Genomic DNA, 20,110 nt, shown 5'->3' on the forward strand with positions numbered 1-20,110 from the left:
GCGGTCGTAATTTAATTACAGTATTATAAAATGAAAATTTTAAAGTGCATGAAAAAATGTCTTCCGGAATACTTTCAATCTCAATATAATTTTATTAAAAAATTTTAAAGAATATTAAAAATTTACTTGGAATGTAGTGTTATTTTTTATACATAATTAATTGAAATCTCTGATGTTTGGGGCAGTTTATTCACTTTTACGAAACACTTTTCGTGAAAAGCAAATTTTAATTGAGGTGATCCGTTAAAGAATGAAGGTGTCTGAAATGAATCTGTTAGACAAAGATTTCACAGTTCGCTGTTTTTGCGGATGTCATACCGAGGTCACTTCTTTTAGAAATAAAATATATACTTCTAAATAATGCGACATCAAAAAATTTATCTAGAAATGTTCATGTATATTGTTTTGGGACTCACAATGGAATCAACGTTAAATTTTTAACCCGTTTCGCTTAAGTGGGTTTTTGGTTAAGAGGATTTTAGTGCAATAATAATTCTAAACAAACTTCATATAACTATATTCAAATAAATTGTACTTAGGAGTATGTCCAGCACTGGTTGCAAAAATTCTGACTTGGATCTCTTCTTAGTTTGAAAATAAAAAAGTAACATACGAAATTAATAATACGAAATAACGATAAGAAAGTGTTAATCAAATGATATATATTTCGGTCCCAGTATTGCGAATAGAATGTAACATAATTCGACTTGCTGATAACTGCCATCGTTTCCCCACAGTCTGATAATAAAAAAGCTAAAAAAGAATCGGTTCTGTTTGCCGCACACAGTTCAAAAGTGGTAGCTTCCCCTTATGATAGATTGTTTTGTTACAATTTTCTTTTCCGCTTTGACATGGAATCATATTTAGTTAATTACATTACGATGCTGTGTGTCCTCCTACATTCATTAGGATGTTTAGCAATAGCTGAAATTGGTAAGTAGTGCGATTTTTTTAATGAATTATTAACCAAAATACGCCCAATTTTCAATCTCCGAGTGATAAGGATTAGGCAGTGTTATTCTTTTGCAGCTGAATGTTTACGCGTGACATTTTTCAAAACTTAACAGCCGATATATTTTCAAAATTAATAGATAGTTCAGTTAAGTAAAACAATTAATAGCCAAAGCTTTTATATTAAACTCTACATAATTATCAAGTAATTATTATTATAAATTATATAAATTTTATATGATTAATTGTATATTATGATTATTATTAACTATATAATTAATAATAATTATAATTTTACAGTGATTAATACTTATATAATTAATATTTAGTTATTTAATTTATAGCGAAAGCGTTTTGTATTAAACTCTACGTAATTATCAAAAATATAAATACATTATAAAATGTAATGTCAATAAAGCACTGGAAGACACAGATAATAAAACGGCTGCCAAAACTATTTATAATAAAACGTTTTTAATCTAAAGATTTCAAAAATTTCTTTTATAATGATACTTAAAACATTTCTTTTTATATGATGTTAGTAATAATCGAAAGATAAGGGTACTTAGAGTGATAGTAGGCTTGCATATTATACTGACAGGCTGATTACTCACAAAAATTCAAATCAAAGCTTTCTACTAATAAAAAATGAATTTTAAATGGATGCGAAATTTAAATATTGTAAGTTGACGAATTACAGCAAATTATCGATTACTCGACATACGTGGTCGTAGTAGGGTAATCTGTAATGTCGAATAATAAGGAATTACAAACCATTGATTATTAATGCAGACCGCTGAAAAAGAAAGCATATTTTATTACAAGCTTGAGACATTACAATATGAACATAATTAATACACATCAACATCTTCTGATGCAATGTTATCTTTACATGTCCACAATATTTATTGCTATAGAAAATAAAGTTAGGTCTATGATGACATCATATTCGTGCAACAGAAAAGAAATATATTGGAATGTGTATTTAAGGACGCCATTAATATGTGTTCTACTAAATTCAACAAATTCATTTTAAAAAAGTTGGTATCGTATTTAGGTTAATGGTTAATTAGTGATAATAATTAGGGTTTCTGTTTTCAGATTTGTAACTCACATGAAAGCAATACAGACAATACATCTTGAATCAAACGCGCATCGCAGTAACGTAACTGGAAGCACGCTCGACGCATATTCGGGAGGTCCGGAGTTCAAATCCCAGCGATAGCTTTGCACATTTTTCACCTTCCTGCATCGATATAACCTAATGACTTTACAACTAAATTAATAATATAACTTTTAACGATGTTTCAGATAACTGATGGTTAGCTAATCAGGACTCTACGTAATTGAATAAATAACAATATAGAATGAAAGCAGTTATAATAATAATTTTTGTAGTACGTCAGCATTGTACATAATTATCTGACATACCATAAGTACTTTATTATACCTAGCTGGAAAACAAATAGCCATGCATTGAAAACCATTCATAAATTTTATGGTTATTATATGAATTTGATCACCGATTATGCAATGTAATTAAAGACGATATGTCTTTGTTATGATATGTGTTCGTTCGAAAATACTTCGTTAAAAATTCTAAATGAGGAGCTCGAGGCATTGAAATTTACAATTCTCTGAAATCCGTAGTTTCTAAACGCCTCTCAATGATGGAAAATTTACGGATACCATCAGCAGTTAATAAGAACATATTTTGTAATATTATATGCATTTTATTCTACATTCTTTCAATAATATAAATAGAGGAAAAAATTTACTATTGAAATTATTAAGAAATTGAATATATTTACAGTACTTATCGATATCTCTGTCTTCCGTTTGCGTCATAACTCCTAAGTATGCCAGTACCTACAACAGTGATGTTTTTTCTGACGCTGTTATACGTTAAATATCAAAAACAGAAAGTTTGCATTAATAAATTTGCGTGTATTTGGTGGTAATAAATAATAAAATGTACATTTACAGATGTATTTTTCGGATTTCTAACATACTGAACTATTCCGTAATTTGTTCGATTTTTCTAACCTATACGATTTGTCTGCGATTTTTCCTACCGTCGAAAATCTACAGTAAATATTGCAATATATTTCCTGAAAAAGAAATCCATGAAATATATTGAATTTCCTGGATAGCGTTTATATAAGCGTACAGTGCGTTCACAATCCACTTTGTTCCAAGGGTTAACTTGACTGGAGTAGGTACTTTATTAACACTACCGTAACTCCCACCTATCAGTGAAACAGAAATAATATCGTAGTACCTGCGAGATAATGTTTTAACTCTTGCAAGTATAAAAACGCCATTAATTACATTATTGAAAAAAAAAAAAGCTGTAAGTTTCTGTATTAAAATTTACAAAAATAAAACAAAAAGTAAACTCACAGAAACGAGATTAAAAGAACAAATCTTTTATTATACCACTAGGACAACTGAGGAGAAAGGAATGAAATGCTGAAAATCTGTATATTTTTTATTTACAGATTTCTGCCTTTTTTACGAATATTTGAAAGTGATAGCTTTTAATACGGTTATAAATACAAATTAACATCACATATATAAATGTATATTCAAGTGAAATAATTTCACTAATTTATAATTGATTTAAACTAATTAAAACTAACTGATTTCAACTTTAACTAATTTAAATTAAAATCAAGAAAAGTGTTCCATTCAGTTATTAATTAAACAAAGGGGAAACAGCCATAAAAAGATGTAGTTTATAATGCTTAGCGAAGAAGTACTGCACGAATACTTTCATCTTTTATGCCACAACATTGTAATATTATCACGATCTGAAGATAATGTAAATTATGCTTTTTTATTTTCCTATGTCCGTGTTAATTCTCACCTTGGATTAAAATCCCAGATTCTTTGCCACACTTTACGCAGCTTTATACTTGATAGTTCGTATTGTGTACCAAGGTGAGATAAAAAATAACTAATCCATTGCCATGGTTACGATGTTCAATAAAAGGGTTTTCTGATATTCTGCTTCGGTTCTTTTGTTCTCTCGTACGGCATGTTTATTATAATGCGCTCGAAATTATCAGTGCATGAATATATCAATATTTGAAAACAAAGTCCTCTGTCTAATAGTATGCAGGAAATAGAAAATCTGAAAGCAATTCTCACTTGTGATGCTGCGTGAAAAAAAGCGCGTATCTAATTTATTTATGCAATATTCACGTAATGTTCTATTAAAAGAAAATATTACTATTGTAATAGAAGTGCTTGAAAGTTGTAGGATTCTCCACTTTGTAATTCTAAGTTACTGTTGGAAATGAAGAATCTTAAGAACTGATAAGCGAATACCTGAATTTAAGAAACTAAGAATTAAACTAAACTAATCTTAACTAAATGATATAACCGAAGCTATCAAAATTCTAACAGAGTTGGCCCCTTAACGCTAATTAAACTGCGAAGCTATCAAGGGCCTAAAGTACGGCCGAGCGTAATAATAGCTTACGAGAGAGTAGCCTAAAAAGGCGGACGCGTGCAGTCAGAGTATCTGTTATCTCTCTCGCTAAGACTGTAGAACTTCGCGGTTATATACAGCTCTTCCTCATTAGCATTCAGACGTGATTCTAAAACTACGTTCTGGCCGGAAGTGGTAAGTTGAAATTAAGAATCGATAGGAAAGGAAGTTCAACTCAAAATTTAACTGTTAATAAAATTAACATAATCCTTACAAAGTAAGAGCGTTTACGTTTGGCTTTACGATAAGGAAGCAACTTTCTATCAATCGTACACGACAAGCAACTTTTTATTATGCAAATTCACTTCAGCTCCAGAAATAGGAGTTGAAAGGTATGTCACTGTGCTTCTCACAATTCACTGATGATTAGGAACAGTTCAATCCAACTTCGTTTACGACTGTGTTTACGATATGGCTATGTAAGAATTCCATTGTTTTTGCCATACGTAATGATGATAAAAAATTAATTTTTCTTCGAAAATCCTCCAAGAAAATATTTCTTGCTGTAGGCAGAGAGCCTTTGAGAATAATGCCCTAATTAAACAACACTCCGTTCCCAAATACTGAATCTTTGAATTTATATTTTGTATTATTATGGGTATTTTCAGCAATGACATATGTTCCTCAAATGTCTCTTAACATATAGCAGTTGTTTACTTTCACGCCTCTCGTAATTAATTTACATCTATTCGTTGCACTGCATTGGCGTCACGCTTTGGAATTGTCCATAGAATTCGGTCGTTAGAATGTAGCTGACCTATAACTGTTTTTATACTTATTTTTAACTTAACTATGTTATAGATTGTTATTAGATGTTCATGTATGGATATTTAATTATTATATGTTTACAATTTGGTTTGTATAAACTGGGAATAGTTTAATTTATTAAAGTTATTTCCAAACATAACTTCTCAATCAACTTCTCCATTTGATAAACGACCAGTAAACAGCAATGTTTAAAAGGGGATCCAGCTATGGCCAAGACACAAAAGACCATTAAATATTACTAGTGTGTCTTGGAGTTTGCTGTCGGTGCTACTGAATGGGTTTTCAACCTTTTGACTAACGCGTACCATCTAAACAAAAATCGAAAACCTTTAGTACAACCACTACAAAGTACTATTACCACCACTACTCTTGAACAAAGCTCAGGTCGCGTAAATTTACGAGTGTTAGAGAAAAAAGTCAATCAGGATGTTGGGATTTTAGTGTTTGAATTTAATAGTTAAAAATAATTTGCTTCTTTGCGTACCACCTATTTTTCTCTTGCGTACCACCGATTGAAAACCCCTGGGCTAGACGTTATACCCCTGGGCTAGTCGTTCCAGTGTGTAAAGGGAATACATGTCAGGTGCTCTCAGAAAACGCTTCATGAAATCTTCCCTCTTGAGGCTGATGCTTTGATTTGTAAATAACTTAGCCTACCCATCTGGAGAAAAGTTAATAACTTAACCCATTTGCCATGGTCCTTCAGTGGTTGAGGTCCTATACTCAGCAGATACCCCTTCTTTTTGAGCCTTGGAATACAGCTCCGAAACTCTGTAAGTGACTAAAAAGATTTCAATTTACTCTAAACCAGGGGGTTCTCAACTGGTGGCACGCGTACCACTGGTAGTACGCAACAGAAAAATAGGTGGTACGTAGGTGGTACGCAAAGAAACAAAGTATTTTAAACTATTAAATTCAAAAATTAAAACCCCAACATCCTGACTGAGTTTTTTCTCTAACAATCATAATTTATACGATCTGAGCTTTGTTCAAGAGTGGTGGTGGTGGTAGCAGTACTGTGTAGTTGGTGGTACTACAGGTTTTCAATTTTTGTTTAGATGGTACGCATTAGGTAAAAGGTTGAGAACCACTGCGTCTAAACGAAAGGATATGAAGCCAGTGTACTTGCTCTCTAATGTGATTTTAAAACAGTTTTGTATTAAATCCTTGAGGTTTAAAATTTTTCTGGAATCCTTGCTTATCTAAATACTGATTGAAGACATAAAAATGATCCAAAGCGTAGACACTGGGAGGAAAGAAGATTTGTTTTTCGCACAATTATATTGAAATACCAAACACTTTTTTTTACCTCACAATTACCTCGAAATGCTAAATATTTTTTTAACTCCAATTGGCTTAAAATTCCAGTTTTTTTTAAACTTCTGATGAGTTTGAAATTCTAAATTTTTTTTAAGCTTACCATTAGCTCTGAATAAAAAAAAAACAATTTATTTAAATATACAAGTAGCTTGAAATTTCAGAAATCTCTATTTTAAATTAGTTTTTATTCATATCAACTTATTTGTTTAATTCAACCAAGAGTTTTTGGAATTTCTTTAGCACGGAACGATGAACTACAGGGATTATTATGGACTCTTTCGAGATGAAAATTAAGCTTTGCATATATTTTTACCCTAGTTGTAAAACAAGGGTTTTTATTCCTTATACCCATGAAATGTTAACATATATTGTTCATATTTTAAGAAAGAAATCTAAAAATAGATTCACTTTAATATTGTCATTCATGCCTTCTATTTCTTCTTTGAGAAAATGTGCAATAGCACAAGTATATAGCCCCAAATTTTTTACTTCCATATGAATCACCGAAAAGTCCTTTACGGCCATCCAGAAAATAGGAGTTTAAATGTCAGCATCAGATTCAAATGTTCCAAAATTTTGCGCAAAACGTAAAAAGGATATATTTTTTACACAAATGCAATTTTTTTAATGAAGTTTTCCCTTCAACTTGCGTTCAAAATTCAACGACGTTTCACGTCAACTTACACATTTACAGATCATCCACAACTTCTATGAAGTAAAAGTTCTAACTTTTGATAGACTTCATAGGAAGTCTATCAAAAGTTACAAATGAGTTACAAAGCGTACAAATGAGTTAGCGAATCCCTTTTAAAAATTAACTGTCTCAAAAGTTTTTAAATGTGAAAAATATTCTTGAGTCTTTTCGATTAAATTTTCCCTTTATACTTTTGTTTTTATAATTATTATTTTTAATTTTACCCTATCTCTTAAAATATAGAGGCTAATAGTATTATGAAATACTAGTTCCCTTTATCATATTTTCCACGATGACTTTAAATACACATGTAATAAACATGTGTGTTGAATAGTTTATAGCATTTCGTGATATATAAATTAAAAAATTGCTTCAAAATAAAAAACAGAGTATAATTTTTAAAGCAGAATAAAACGAATTTTTATTGACTTTAATTGACTTGAATTTGAAGCTTACTTCTTTAAAAAAGTAATACATTTAGCCAATAAATTTAATTATTATTTACGAAGGCATTAAAACTAAATATGTAATCTTTTTATTTTTACTTTTACTGTACTAAAATTAAACAAAGATAATATTTATTTTCAAAAAAACAAAATTCATGACTTATTTCTCTTCAGCTGAAAACACAACTATTTCTATTCAACGCAGTTTTATTAACATCTGAACAAATATTAATTAAACTAAAACAGTAATATTGGCAGTACATCGGTGTATAATAGAAAATTGTTTTACAGTTGTTTGTATGTTTGTAAATTTGCCTGCCTCTTGAATTTAGCCTATTAATTAAAATCTTCTTTAGTCAGTCTTTCAATAACAAAAGCAAAAGTTTACTTGCTTGGCAAATTAGCGACGTGAAGTATGAAATATCGCATTATTCTCCTTCGGACAATTTTTGCTGTCTATCTTCATTATGAATTAGCTTGTATCTCACATCTCACATTGTATATATGTTGTTACACTGAAATAGAACTATTCCTGCCTAGAGCCAGTTTCGTGATCCAGTACCCCCTAATGCTCCAAATCATTCAAATAATTAAAAATGAGAATACTATTCCCCTCCCTCCTCCACCATTTGGCAATAGGAAAAAATAAATAACCAGTCAGAAATATTCAATTTAAATTATGGCGAAAATCATTATTTAACGTATGATCGCAAAAGAGATTTAGCTTAGCCATATACACAGTAATATTAGATACCGATTTCATATCCGTATCTACTCCCGGCTGTAGAAAAATGTTTTAATGCCGTTTGACGTGTCTGACAAAACTGTTGTTAATCAGGTAATGTCATCATGCAGCTTAACGTTTTTACAACTGAAATTATTTTTTCCATCTTGATGGCTTCTGAAAGTCACAGATGAAATAATAAGAAAATTGTTTAACATTGTTAAAATGTAAACTATTGCCTTCATCTAAATATCCTTTAAGAAAACATATACTTCAATACCTCACTTTGTATATTAACACACCAGTAAAGACACCTTGTTAAAACAAGTCAGCCAAATGAAAAATTAACGCTGAATATTATAATTCACATAAAGGGTTTTCAGCACATTTCCTTAACTTTTTTTTAATAATCCCCTTTACTACTGTTATAACTATAAAGAAGAATGAAGAAGTTTTGAGTTTACATCCAATTCGTACACATTACTTTACAAAGGAAAAAAAGTATTTGTTCAAAATTGTTTTCATCTATGATTTCTTTTCTCTACATATAGCTTTCCACAATACTCATTCCATATTTATATTCCGTCGAGTATGCAAGCATACTAAAGGATTGGTAATCCACATTTTTTAAAATTTTAACAACGTGAAAAGATTCTCAGATATCTTCGAAATAACACATTGCTGATTTATTTTTACCTGATTATAGATTTTGCCTTTACATGCCATATTGCTGACCAGTATTAAAGAGGATACTAGCCCAATTCTTTAGTATGCGAGTCTAATAGTTTCCAAGCATCTTTTTGTTAAAACCTAATTCTGTCGTAAAGCTTTTCTATTTCTTCAGTCTTACTTTTAAAATCTCCATATGCAAATTAATCTTTAATTTTTGCATTACGATATCAGGGTTGTTTCTTAAATTAGCCTGAACTAACAATAAAAATCTTCATTTTATGTCTTCTTCTAAGGACAAAAATAAACTTAAATTTATGTTTTACTGTGAGCAACTACTAAGAAACTATCTGGAAAGCAGTGATGTTGAGGATGGAAAGCAGTGATGTTAAATGATTATTATTTGCACTGTATTAGTATTTCACTTCAAGTCAGTTTAATAATAGCTTTAATGATCATATTTAAAAACAAACTAGCAGTAATTTGCCTGATCGTTCTTTGTAACATAACGCTCGTTAACAATGTAATAGCAAAATATTGCAATTATTGGTTTCAGTGAATTTGGCAAAGCTGGTACAGTTGTGCTTTGAATAAAATCGTTTTAACTGGATTAATAAATGATGGCAATAGTTTTACCTGGAATAAGTTACATAGATGCTGCACCAATTAACATCACTGATGGGGATCAGAGCTAAGTCAATTTATCAATCGTTTGGAGAAAAAATTTGTACAGATCAGATGGGAAAAAAGCATGATCCATCTACTGATACCATTTTTAAATTCATGGTTTTCCCAACATCTTGTACAACAGCAAACATGATATTATAAAATGTATAACATTAATGCCTTTGACTATTTAGAAAAAATGTTTTAATTAAAGTAAATTACAAAATACACATTATTAAAAATAAATAAAGAAAAGTATGAAATAAATTTTTATTTGACTGTTCAATGTTTAATTAAGCTGAGTAAAGATATAACCCGTCGCTTCCACTGCTCACTTGCCTTAAATGCAAACCCGCAAATTACAAGATTCAAAGCAACATTTATTTGAATTTGTGACAGAACAGTGAAAGCCTTGCTCCCCCCTTAAGTGAGCGTTGAAATCTAATGAATCATTTGTCTACTTGTTGTAATCTTTATTATCTTAAATTAGAAATATTACGTCACTAAATTGTCTAAAATTAGACATTTTTCGCGTGAACTATGACTTTCATGAAGACTGAAGAGCGTATTAAAATAACGCATGTTGTTAAATTAGTTGCTTCGAACCTTGAACACAGTCTCGTTAGGAAAAGAATTACACGAAGTTTTGTGTCATATTAAGCTCAAGTGGCAAAATAGAATGACAGCAAAGAACTTTTTCGAGTTATAAGGCTTAAGTTATGAAGACAAATACATGAAGAGGAAAGAGTCAAACATCCATATTGATCAGTACCTTGCCAAGATTCTTCTGCCGTTGAAGAAGATAAATAAGCATGACCTTCAAACAACTTCTTGCTTGATTTTTTTTTTCAAGCTTGATTTCCTTTTCAGTTTTTCCTCGATTGTACAACAAAAAAACCTTATATACACTCTGAGTTAAAACTGTAAAATTAAAATCGGATTTATAATTTTTTTTAAATTTAAAAATTTATAATTTTTTTTAGTCTAAAGGGTCTTTGTCCCCGAAGGACTATTGTTTTCGTTTCGCGATTTTGCATTATATCATTATAAATGTCCGTTTCACTTTTCAAACTGTTGCCACCAAATGTTAGAGTCTTGCATTATATCTAAAGAAATTAAATAATAAAAAATCTTCATAAATGTATGTATATTTCTCGCATTGTGATAAAACAACGGTACATAGAGCCATCGAATTTTGAATGACGTAATCCTGCTGCGAATATGGGCATGTGGTAGCCCAAATTTGAAATTTGGAATTTGTTTTATTATCGATTTCATATTTTCTAAAACTTTAACGAATTTCTGAATAACAAACTCAACGATTTGAAAGCGAGCAATGGCAGCAATCTATGAAGGGGGGGAGACATTTTATCTCCAGCGTGCGGTACTGTGTATCGGAAATACTAAAGATAGGCTCATTTTAAAATTATTTTGTGACATTGCTATTGAACTCAAATTTAGGGTTTAAGTGCGAAGAACATGATATTTAATAAATAAAGGTAACACACAAAACGTTAAAAAAACGCCGCTTTGGGCGTAATTTAAAATCTGAAAACTTTCAGATTTTTTAAAAAAATTTTTAGTTTTATTTTATTTATTTATTTATTTTATAAATTTTTTACGATAAACAGAGATTTTGAATCACTTAAATGTATTTTTAATTGTTCACCTATCTTAAAACACACACACAAAAGAAACTCCGTTAAACTTTCTTCAGAAATGATGCATTATATGAGCATTTATGTAAAACTCTGCACGAATCTATGTGCATAGCTGTACGAGAACACGTAGTTAAAGTATAACAAAGGGACGGAATTATCAGATAATTTGAATTGATTATGAGAAGAATATTATGAAGAAAAGTATACCATTCATAAAGAGAAAAGATTCAGAGTTCACAGCAAAAAAACGAATGATCAAATCATAATCTACAATTGTTTAAACACGTGAGAACATTTTATACTTCTCTTAAGTCAAATACAGCCAGATCACAAAGTCACTCTCAGAATTTAATAAAAAATGGCATATTAAGCATATTTCGAAAGCGGAGTCAAAGATTTAAAATAGCATATAAGACTTTTTTAATTAAATTCAAAATATTATCTGCGGAAAGAAAGAAATATTCATTTACATATATTTTTTCTTTTATTTTAAATAAATTTTATATTCGATTTTACTTTCATTAACTACTCTTACGTTTCCAAAAGTTAGATCCTTATTGATTTTTTGTTTGTTTAAATCATAGAAGCGTAAAATTGCTTTTTTAGTCAGAGAAATTCGAAGCAAGGATTCTCATCCTGAATTTCATATTGCACTCAATTCAATAATATCTCTTTAATAGCAAGGGCAACGTTTAAAGGTATGTGTCGTGCCTTGGAAAGATCAGCCTTTTTTCAGGCAGTGATGCTTTCTCATAAGCATTAACTATCCCTGCTCTTGCTTTAAATGTTCGTCTTTTTACTTATTTTCAAACGTATTTTTAAATTTTATTTTATTTATTTGCTTGTCTTTAAAAAATAAAGTATGCATGTAATTAGAGCAAACATTAAATCCTTGAAAAAAAATTAATTGTATTTAGTATTAATAAATCTATTTTTCATTAGCAGAAATGTGGTCGGTTTTGAATGCTTATTGTCTGCTTCTTGGTGATGATAAAAATCTCTACTTCTTGTACTTCACCAAATGTATAATAAAAAATCCTTTTCAAATTTTCCTAATTTTAGCTGTTTTAAAACCAAACTAATATTTCACATTAAAAAGTGGAAAAAAATTTACACCCATGTTTATGGAATTTCAGCTATAGGCAATATTTCGGAAAACAGAATTAAATTTCTTTCTTTGAAATTCAAATCTTACATTAGAGATTATATTGCAGATTGCATATGCTTAGATTATTAATAAGAATATGTGAGGGTAGGAGGATAATAATGGAATTAAAATTATGGCACTGTTTATATCTTTCCGAAACCTTTTATGTGAAAAGGCTTTGAAAGTTGAAAGATTTTACTAAAATTGGGAAATAATAACGAAGTAAAAGTTCAAAATGACGTAATAAGTGGAGTTTTTCTAACGAATAAGGACAGCATAAATGGACTGAACTAAAAAATGAGTACCTGAAAAATTTGAGGACTTTGAAATGTGACGTAATTAGTGAAATGACGTATTATGTAAATGATGTCTTAAACAGATTTCCCTGCGCCACGTTTAAATATACCTACAAAATTGTTAATCCTACAAATCCAAATTTTAATTATTATTGTATGCAAACAATATTGTGAGCATAAGGCCACTAGGAAATCCAGATCTACATGACTTAGAAAATCAAAACTCTGCGAAATATTGCTTTGGAGGCTAAAGAACTGATCTTAATCAATTCAATTATTATCTTATATTTTAATTAAACATTGAAAAAAAACACAATCTAGTGTTCCATTTACATGTCCCCTCTAAAAGTATTTAAAATAAGAAAGGTTACAATGAGCCGCCCAGACGGTATAGTGGTTAAGGGAGCCTACTGCGATACCGAAGGACTGGGTTCGAATCCCGGAAAAGGCATAGATGTTTGCAAATGTATAATGTCTTTGCGACATGGGGGCACTCTGGCGAACCGAAAATCCTCTCGAGAGATTAGTGGTAGAGGAAGAGGAGTGGGAAACCCTCGCATCCGTCCCCCCCTGGGGTGCTCTCCATCAAAATTGGTGACGGAACTGAGCGAAGTCGTATTGTCACCTGTACGGTACTCGAGGCTCTTGCTAACGACAAAATCAGTCTTGCTCTCCTTGTCACCATGAATTTCGTGGGCTTGTCGGAAGTTACTGTCAGACAATGAGATAAGTCCCAACACAACAACAACAACTGTTGTAATGGTAGCACTTACAATTTACTAACTTCACAATATAAGAACATAAATATTAGCCTTTAATTTGCAACAAATCGGGTAATAAGTAAAATTCGAAGAAAGGATAGATGCTAATAAAAAGAAAGACGAACTAAATTTTTTTCAAATCAGTATAATAAAATGAAAATCTAGAGTTTCCCTTAAAAAAAAAAAAAAAAAAAAAAAAAAAAACTGCGAAGGTTCTTCCAGAAAAGTCCTGAATTTATATATATATTTATCGAAAGACCTTTCAAAAATACTATTTTAAAATGAAGTAAAAAACGTTATATTGAAATACATGCACGATATATTGTATTACTGGATTAACACAGCTAATCCCTGAAATATGCGTGTTTGATCATCTCTAGTTGCGAATTGTTTACAATAAATATATCGCAGGAAAGGTTTTAAAGACTTACAGCAATTTGGGGGAGCGGGTGAGAAAATGGTACATAAACCACGAAGTGTGACAATCGTTTTAAAAGGATTCAAACATTCGGTATTTTCTGAATGCCTAAACTGCATGAAAATTTTTGTTTTCCTTGTGGTTTAGTCCTACAAAATTAATAGAAATCTGTCACAAAAGCTACAGTTTGCCCAACTGTTAGCGCACGAATACTCAGCTTCACTTTCCCACCAGTGACTGAGTGGTAATATCGCTGGACACTGATAGTTGTACACGTGTTTCGATTCCCGCTGAATGAGCTGACTGCATGGGCGTTTACGTGATTTTTCTCATGAGTAGCGAAAAAACTAAGTTACCCTTAGAAAGTCCTCCATGAAAGTATCCCTTCCCTAAGGCAGATAACCTTTGGGTACTTAACCATAAGGAAATAAACCAAACCAAATCAGCTTCACATGGCTCCACTGGTAGTGATAAAAATGTTTTTTAAACAAACCTAAAAATAAATCATATCTGCGTAAACTTAAATGTACAAACTCCTTTTATGTAATGTTTCTTTCACATCTTTCTGTTTGTGCTGCTATGAGCGGAAGTATTGCACTTGTTTAAAATGCCATGAACACTAGTAACTTCCGCCTGAATAGTTGGACAATCCAGTAAACTTATCATAGAAGTAAAGAAAGTCTTTCCTCTCCTTCGATTCTCGGTTATTTTTCATCAGATTCAAGGCAGCAATGCAAAATTTAAATAACCCAATAACATGCACGCGAAGTGCTACCCAGTTATGTTGAATTGCTAAAGCAGAGACAGGATATCTCGTCATTGCCTCTCAGAAAATGTTAATTTGCTTAATATATGCTGTAGTTTCTGTAATATAACTGTGTTTCCACGATCATTTATAAATCTGAATGAAATAACGGTATGCCGTAAAAATTTTATGATGGCTGGTGAGTCCTTAATGTTCAAGCTAAACTTCTATGAAGCCTTCGCATCTATTGCATTTACCCGACTAAAATAATCATCATTATCTTATTTCGTTATCAGTGCACTAATCTTTAATCCTGTGACAATTTTTCTGCTCATTAGCTTGTAGGGACATTAGGTATTTTTTTTGGAAGCAGACAGGATGAAAAATTAGCAAACACCTTCGCCGGGAATCGAACCACGGACCTCTGGAATACCGGCCCAGCGTGCAGAACCACTACATCACGAAGGCAAGCTAGGAAGGCGGGAAAAATACCTTATAATCTATCCGTCTTTGATTTCTAATGCTAGTAATGCTTATAACCGCTATATAGCTTTGTATGCTATATAATAGTCTCGATGCAGATACTCACAGACAGACATTCATCTTACTAAACAGGCGACTTAAGTTTATGATAGTGACGAATGCAGTTCACTTCTGTACACGTATTTTCTCTTCCTGAGGATTTATCCTTTTAACTTTTTTTCTTTTTAACTTATTATTATAAGAAAGCATATAGTACACAAAATACTGCTAATTTACTCTTTGTGTTACCGGACTACATGTTCTGTTACAAGAAAATAAGCTGACATTATGTGCAACAGTAATGTTATAGTTTTCTCTGGGAACATGAAATGTATGAAAGACTGGAAGACTGGAAGTGAATTATCACTGCCTTGTAAGTATCACAGAGATAGGTAAGAAGGTGACCCTTTGTTTAACTTTAAAAAAAAATTAGCAGAAGCCATCACTTCTCCTTACAACTATAGCTAACAGTTATGACTTAAAGGAAAAATAATGAATTAACTTAGCTTAGTAATAGTAAGTTAGCATAATGGCTACACAATTAACGTAACGCTAAAGTTGGCTCAAGAAAATAACCTAAAGGTCGGCGTCACAAGCTTAATGGTGAGAATAACGCAGATTCGCAAAACAGTAGTATTCCAGTCGCAGGAGAATCGAAATTATGTGTGGCCTTTAACGGGCAGAACACGCTCTGTGTCTACCCTCTAAAAAGTTCCTTTAAATATTATCTTCTTTCTACCTGATTTGAATATCACGCGAACTAGAAAATTACATTCTGGCAGAAAAATGGAAATAAAGACGATAGGAAAGTTTATTATCCTAAACTAACTGGAAAAAACTAAGCGAAACCTTACATTTTCCCTTGTCAGAATTTAAGTATGCGCAATAGAGATCTTTAACGACCTCGTTAAAAAGTTAAGTTCTAAATATTTCAGATCCAAATTGCGCGTTACGTTAATTATACAGCCGTTAGGATAACTTACTATTACGTATTTAAGTCAATCCATTATCTTGAGTTAAGCCATAATCGCCCTGGCTATAATCGTAAGCACGAGTCGTGCCTTCTGTTAACTTTGAGTTAAATAAAGGGTCCTTTATACGCTTTTTCTGTCTCTATGATACTTACAAGACATACTGTTAGTTCACTCCAAGGCTTTCCAAGTTTCGTACATTTTATGTTCTCAATGAAACGAAAGGTTATAATGTAAAAAATAAATTTGTTTGAATAGCATTTCGTTAAATAAATCAGATGTAACAATTATTCAGTTTAATATACCAAAACTCAAATAATAAAAATTAGTTTACAGTTTCCCTAGCATAATACTATATTTTAACACATAAAACTCGTTCTTAAGATCAGAAGCACTCCGAACTATTAAACGATATAAAACTACCACATTAACGAATAGAAGAAAGCTGGTTTAAATGAATATTTTGAAAGATTTTGCTTAATCTGATTCATTCATTTATTCATTCATAATTTCATATTATAAAGTACTGCCTTTCGTGCCATCAGATGAAATTTACTCGGTAAGAAGGTTTTATTAAAGCAAATAAATGCATAAAATGACTACAAATATCATTAGCTCCTGAAAATTGTTTTCTTTCCATCTAGACAAATTTGACAATGATGATGCGAGGCTTCGGAGGCTGTTGAAAGTTTCAAGAAGATTGCTCTACACTTCGGATGAACACTACACTCATACTAGCGGCCCACATTACGAATACATGATTCTTGGTTGTGTCATTGTTGGCATTCTCGCTTTAATTCGATGCTGCATTAAATACGGATGTGAGGACACAGAAGACGATTTATCAGATGCAACTATTCATCCTCCACCGATAACTCATCTACCAAGTCCTCCCAGATCTGTATCCAATGCATCAGTGCTTGCACCTCCGGCAACAAGTAGAGGCATAATTCTTCACCCAGACAGCAATGTTTCCATTAATTTCCCTAATGTAATTAATGTGGAATTTGATGATTTGAGGAATATACCAAATGCTACAGTTGGAGAAAACAAAGCTGCAACAAATTTACAGGATTTGCCACCGGATTACTATACTGTTGTAAATAGCAGTACGCATTTTTCACCAGTAAAGGATACTAAAAGTCAGGAGGAAGCGAACAAAATCAAGTCTTATGAACCACCTCCAAAATACTAAACAAGTCTGCGAGTACGTAAAGTTGTTAATATATTATACCTAAAAAGTGGAGGAAAATATACAAAGATCTCAGATACTGTATGTGACGCTTGGAAATAAATTTTTAGAATATCATGGTTAAAACGCAACATGAAATTTTTCTTTATACGGACGAAACTGCAAATAACAGAGGAAGAAACAATTATTGCAGAAGACTAATCAACAAGAATGTGTGCTTATTAAATATACGTTCAAACCAGCGGGCCAATTTTGTGCATATCGCTGCATGTTATGTTACGGTTTGTGAATATTACGTTAGTCAGACTGTTCGCTGACGACGTAGCTTTATAAATTAGAGCAAACACATTCTTTAATTCTAAATCTCTTCTATTTTTGAAAGGACGTTCACTGATAAACTTGCTTAGAGTATTTTGGAGAAATATAAATTAAAATGAAATGAAGAAAAAAGAAGGAACAATAAAGGTTTTATTTTTTCCTTTTTTAAGAACTATTTTAGCACTTTTTATAGAAGTGTATCCTTTTCACACCAAATTTTTCTATGGTAATTACTGGATATTTTCATAAGTCGTAGATTTCTTTGAGTAAACTTCATTTATAGTGTCCTCAATAAATTAAAAAATACACACACGTGGTTAGACTTCATATACGCTTATTTCTGTATGCATGTTAAATCTCATAAAGCGAAATACGTCTCATACAGTGATATCATATAAATGAAAGCTTGGTTTATTAATGCTATCATATTTCGCATAATGAAACCTTAAGCAATAGTATATTAGTTAAAATAGATACCAAGTTTATATGCATGTTAAATCTCATAAAGCGAAATACGTCTCATACAGTGATATCATATAAATGAAAGCTTGGTTTATTAATGCTATCATATTTCGCATAATGAAACCTTAAGCAATAGTATATTAGTTAAAATAGATACCAAGTTTTAAAGGGTTAGATCAGAATGCTTAAAACTTCTTTTCTCCCTTATTTAGCTCAACACTGGAATAATTACGAGAAAGATTATTGGAAAGTTCTGGTGACTACCAGAAGACCTGTCATTTTGAAGATAGTTTCAAAAACCCCGATCATCTGGTTTCGAAACCACACAGACGAAGTCAACGATGATGATTACCCTGAACAAACGAATGATAAAACAATTATCCTTGTCGTTCTTTTAATCACAATTGCATTAGTTATTACGGTTAAGAGACAAACTGATTCAGAAAGAATTCCTGATGCGCGTCAAAGACCTGCACAATCAATTTCCGAAGAGTCTAACATTCTTAATGTCCTTTCAAATACTGAGCAGTCATTCGTAGAACAGGATAGAGGAATAACAAATACTCAAGAACTTGTGAATCCGTTGTTTGATCATCCACCGGATTACGCTACTGTGGTTATTAGCGATTTGAGTAATACAGGAGTTCGCTACGCAAAACCGAAGGCTGATGAGACACCACCACCAATGTATCAAGATCAATTTAAATTAACCAGAATATAAAATATTCATTCAATAACCTATGTATTATTCAAAAATTGATATGGTGATAGAAATTCTGTTTCAAAACATTCATCAACCAGATTTGAAGAGTTGCATGAATAATCAATCGCAACTAGGACTTTTATAAGTTTTCTGACTCCATTTCTTTACCATCAGTCATCAATTTAGTTCTTTTAAATCTTCTATGAAATTATTTATTTAGAATTTGCTGTATGTATATTTTAATTATTCAATAAACAAAATATGCTTTCGTGGATTTAAAAATTTGCCTCTGTGATGTTTGTAAGCATTTCTGTTTAGAAAAAACAAGTAAAGGCTTTCTATTCTCGTAGCAGAGAATACATTTTTTATTTAATGCTTATAAAAAATCTGTCATTTAATATTCTGTATTATTCTTGAATTTTGCTCTTAAGAATTCTGCCCGAATTTAAGTATACGCAATAGAGGTCTTTAACGACCCCGCTAAGAATTGAAATTCTACATACTACAGACCCAATACAGATACTGCAGATCCAATTCAGATACTTCAGATCCTTGCGCGTTAAGTTAATAGTACAGCCGTTAAATTAACTTACTATTACTTAGTTAAGTCAATTCATTTTCTTTGAGTTAAGCCATAATCGCCCTGGCTATAATCGTGAGCACGAGTCGTGCCTTCTAACTTTTATTTGAGTTAAATAAAGGGTCCTTTATACTCTTTTTCTGTCTCTGTGATACTTACGAGACATACTGTTAGTTCACTTCAAGGCTTCCCAAGTTTCGTACATTTTGTTTCCCAATGAAACGAAACATTATAATGTATAAAGTAAATTTGTTTGAAAAGCATTTCTTTAAATAAATAAGATGTAACAATTATTAAGTTTAATAAACCAAAACTCAAATAATAAAAATTAGTTTACAGTTTCCCTAGCATAATACTATATTTTAACACATAAAACTCGTTCTTAAGATCAGAAGCACTCCGAACTATTAAACGATATAAAACTACCACATTAACGAATAGAAGAAAGCTGGTTTAAATGAATATTTTGAAAGATTTTGCTTAATCTGATTCATTCATTTATTCATTCATAATTTCATATTATAAAGTACTGCCTTTCGTGCCATCAGATGAAATTTACTCGGTAAGAAGGTTTTATTAAAGCAAATAAATGCATAAAAT

At 31.3% G+C, this 20,110-nt stretch overlaps 2 protein-coding genes across 5 annotated transcripts in view; one reads left to right on the forward strand and one right to left on the reverse strand.

Annotated features, from left to right (window-relative positions):
• The window catches only part of LOC118194027 (uncharacterized), a 359,931-nt gene that overhangs the window by 169,343 nt on the left and 170,478 nt on the right, over positions 1 to 20,110 (reverse strand). The gene's annotated exons all lie outside the window — the stretch shown is intronic.
• LOC118194032 (uncharacterized) lies at positions 741 to 19,223 on the forward strand. Of its 3 annotated transcripts, none has more exons than XM_085807692.1 (3): positions 766 to 933; positions 16,900 to 17,462; positions 18,440 to 19,223. In XM_085807692.1, exons 1-2 carry the CDS (start codon positions 852 to 854, stop codon positions 17,448 to 17,450), a joined length of 633 nt encoding a protein of 210 aa, XP_085663818.1. In that variant the 5' UTR covers positions 766 to 851; the 3' UTR covers positions 17,451 to 17,462; positions 18,440 to 19,223. The 3 variants fall into 3 exon arrangements, 2 of the variants coding, with proteins under 2 accessions (XP_035221109.1, XP_085663818.1); XR_015038531.1 differs by having other exon boundaries at positions 768 to 933; positions 16,900 to 17,912; XM_035365218.2 differs by lacking the exon at positions 16,900 to 17,462 and having other exon boundaries at positions 741 to 933.

Source organism: Stegodyphus dumicola, chromosome X1 (genome assembly GCF_044657685.1).
Source record: "Stegodyphus dumicola isolate Sdum_Otavi_A_Nest chromosome X1, ASM4465768v1".
Classification (NCBI taxonomy): Eukaryota; Metazoa; Arthropoda; class Arachnida; order Araneae; family Eresidae; genus Stegodyphus; species Stegodyphus dumicola.

Bases quoted from the DNA above. Each gene is read 5' to 3' on its own strand.
- LOC118194032 (XM_085807692.1), top strand. From the start codon at position 852: ATGGAATCATATTTAGTTAATTACATTACGATGCTGTGTGTCCTCCTA. The intron at 934-16,899 runs GTAAGTAGTGCG...CTTTCCATCTAG, and splicing joins TTTAGCAATAGCTGAAATTG to ACAAATTTGACAATGATGAT.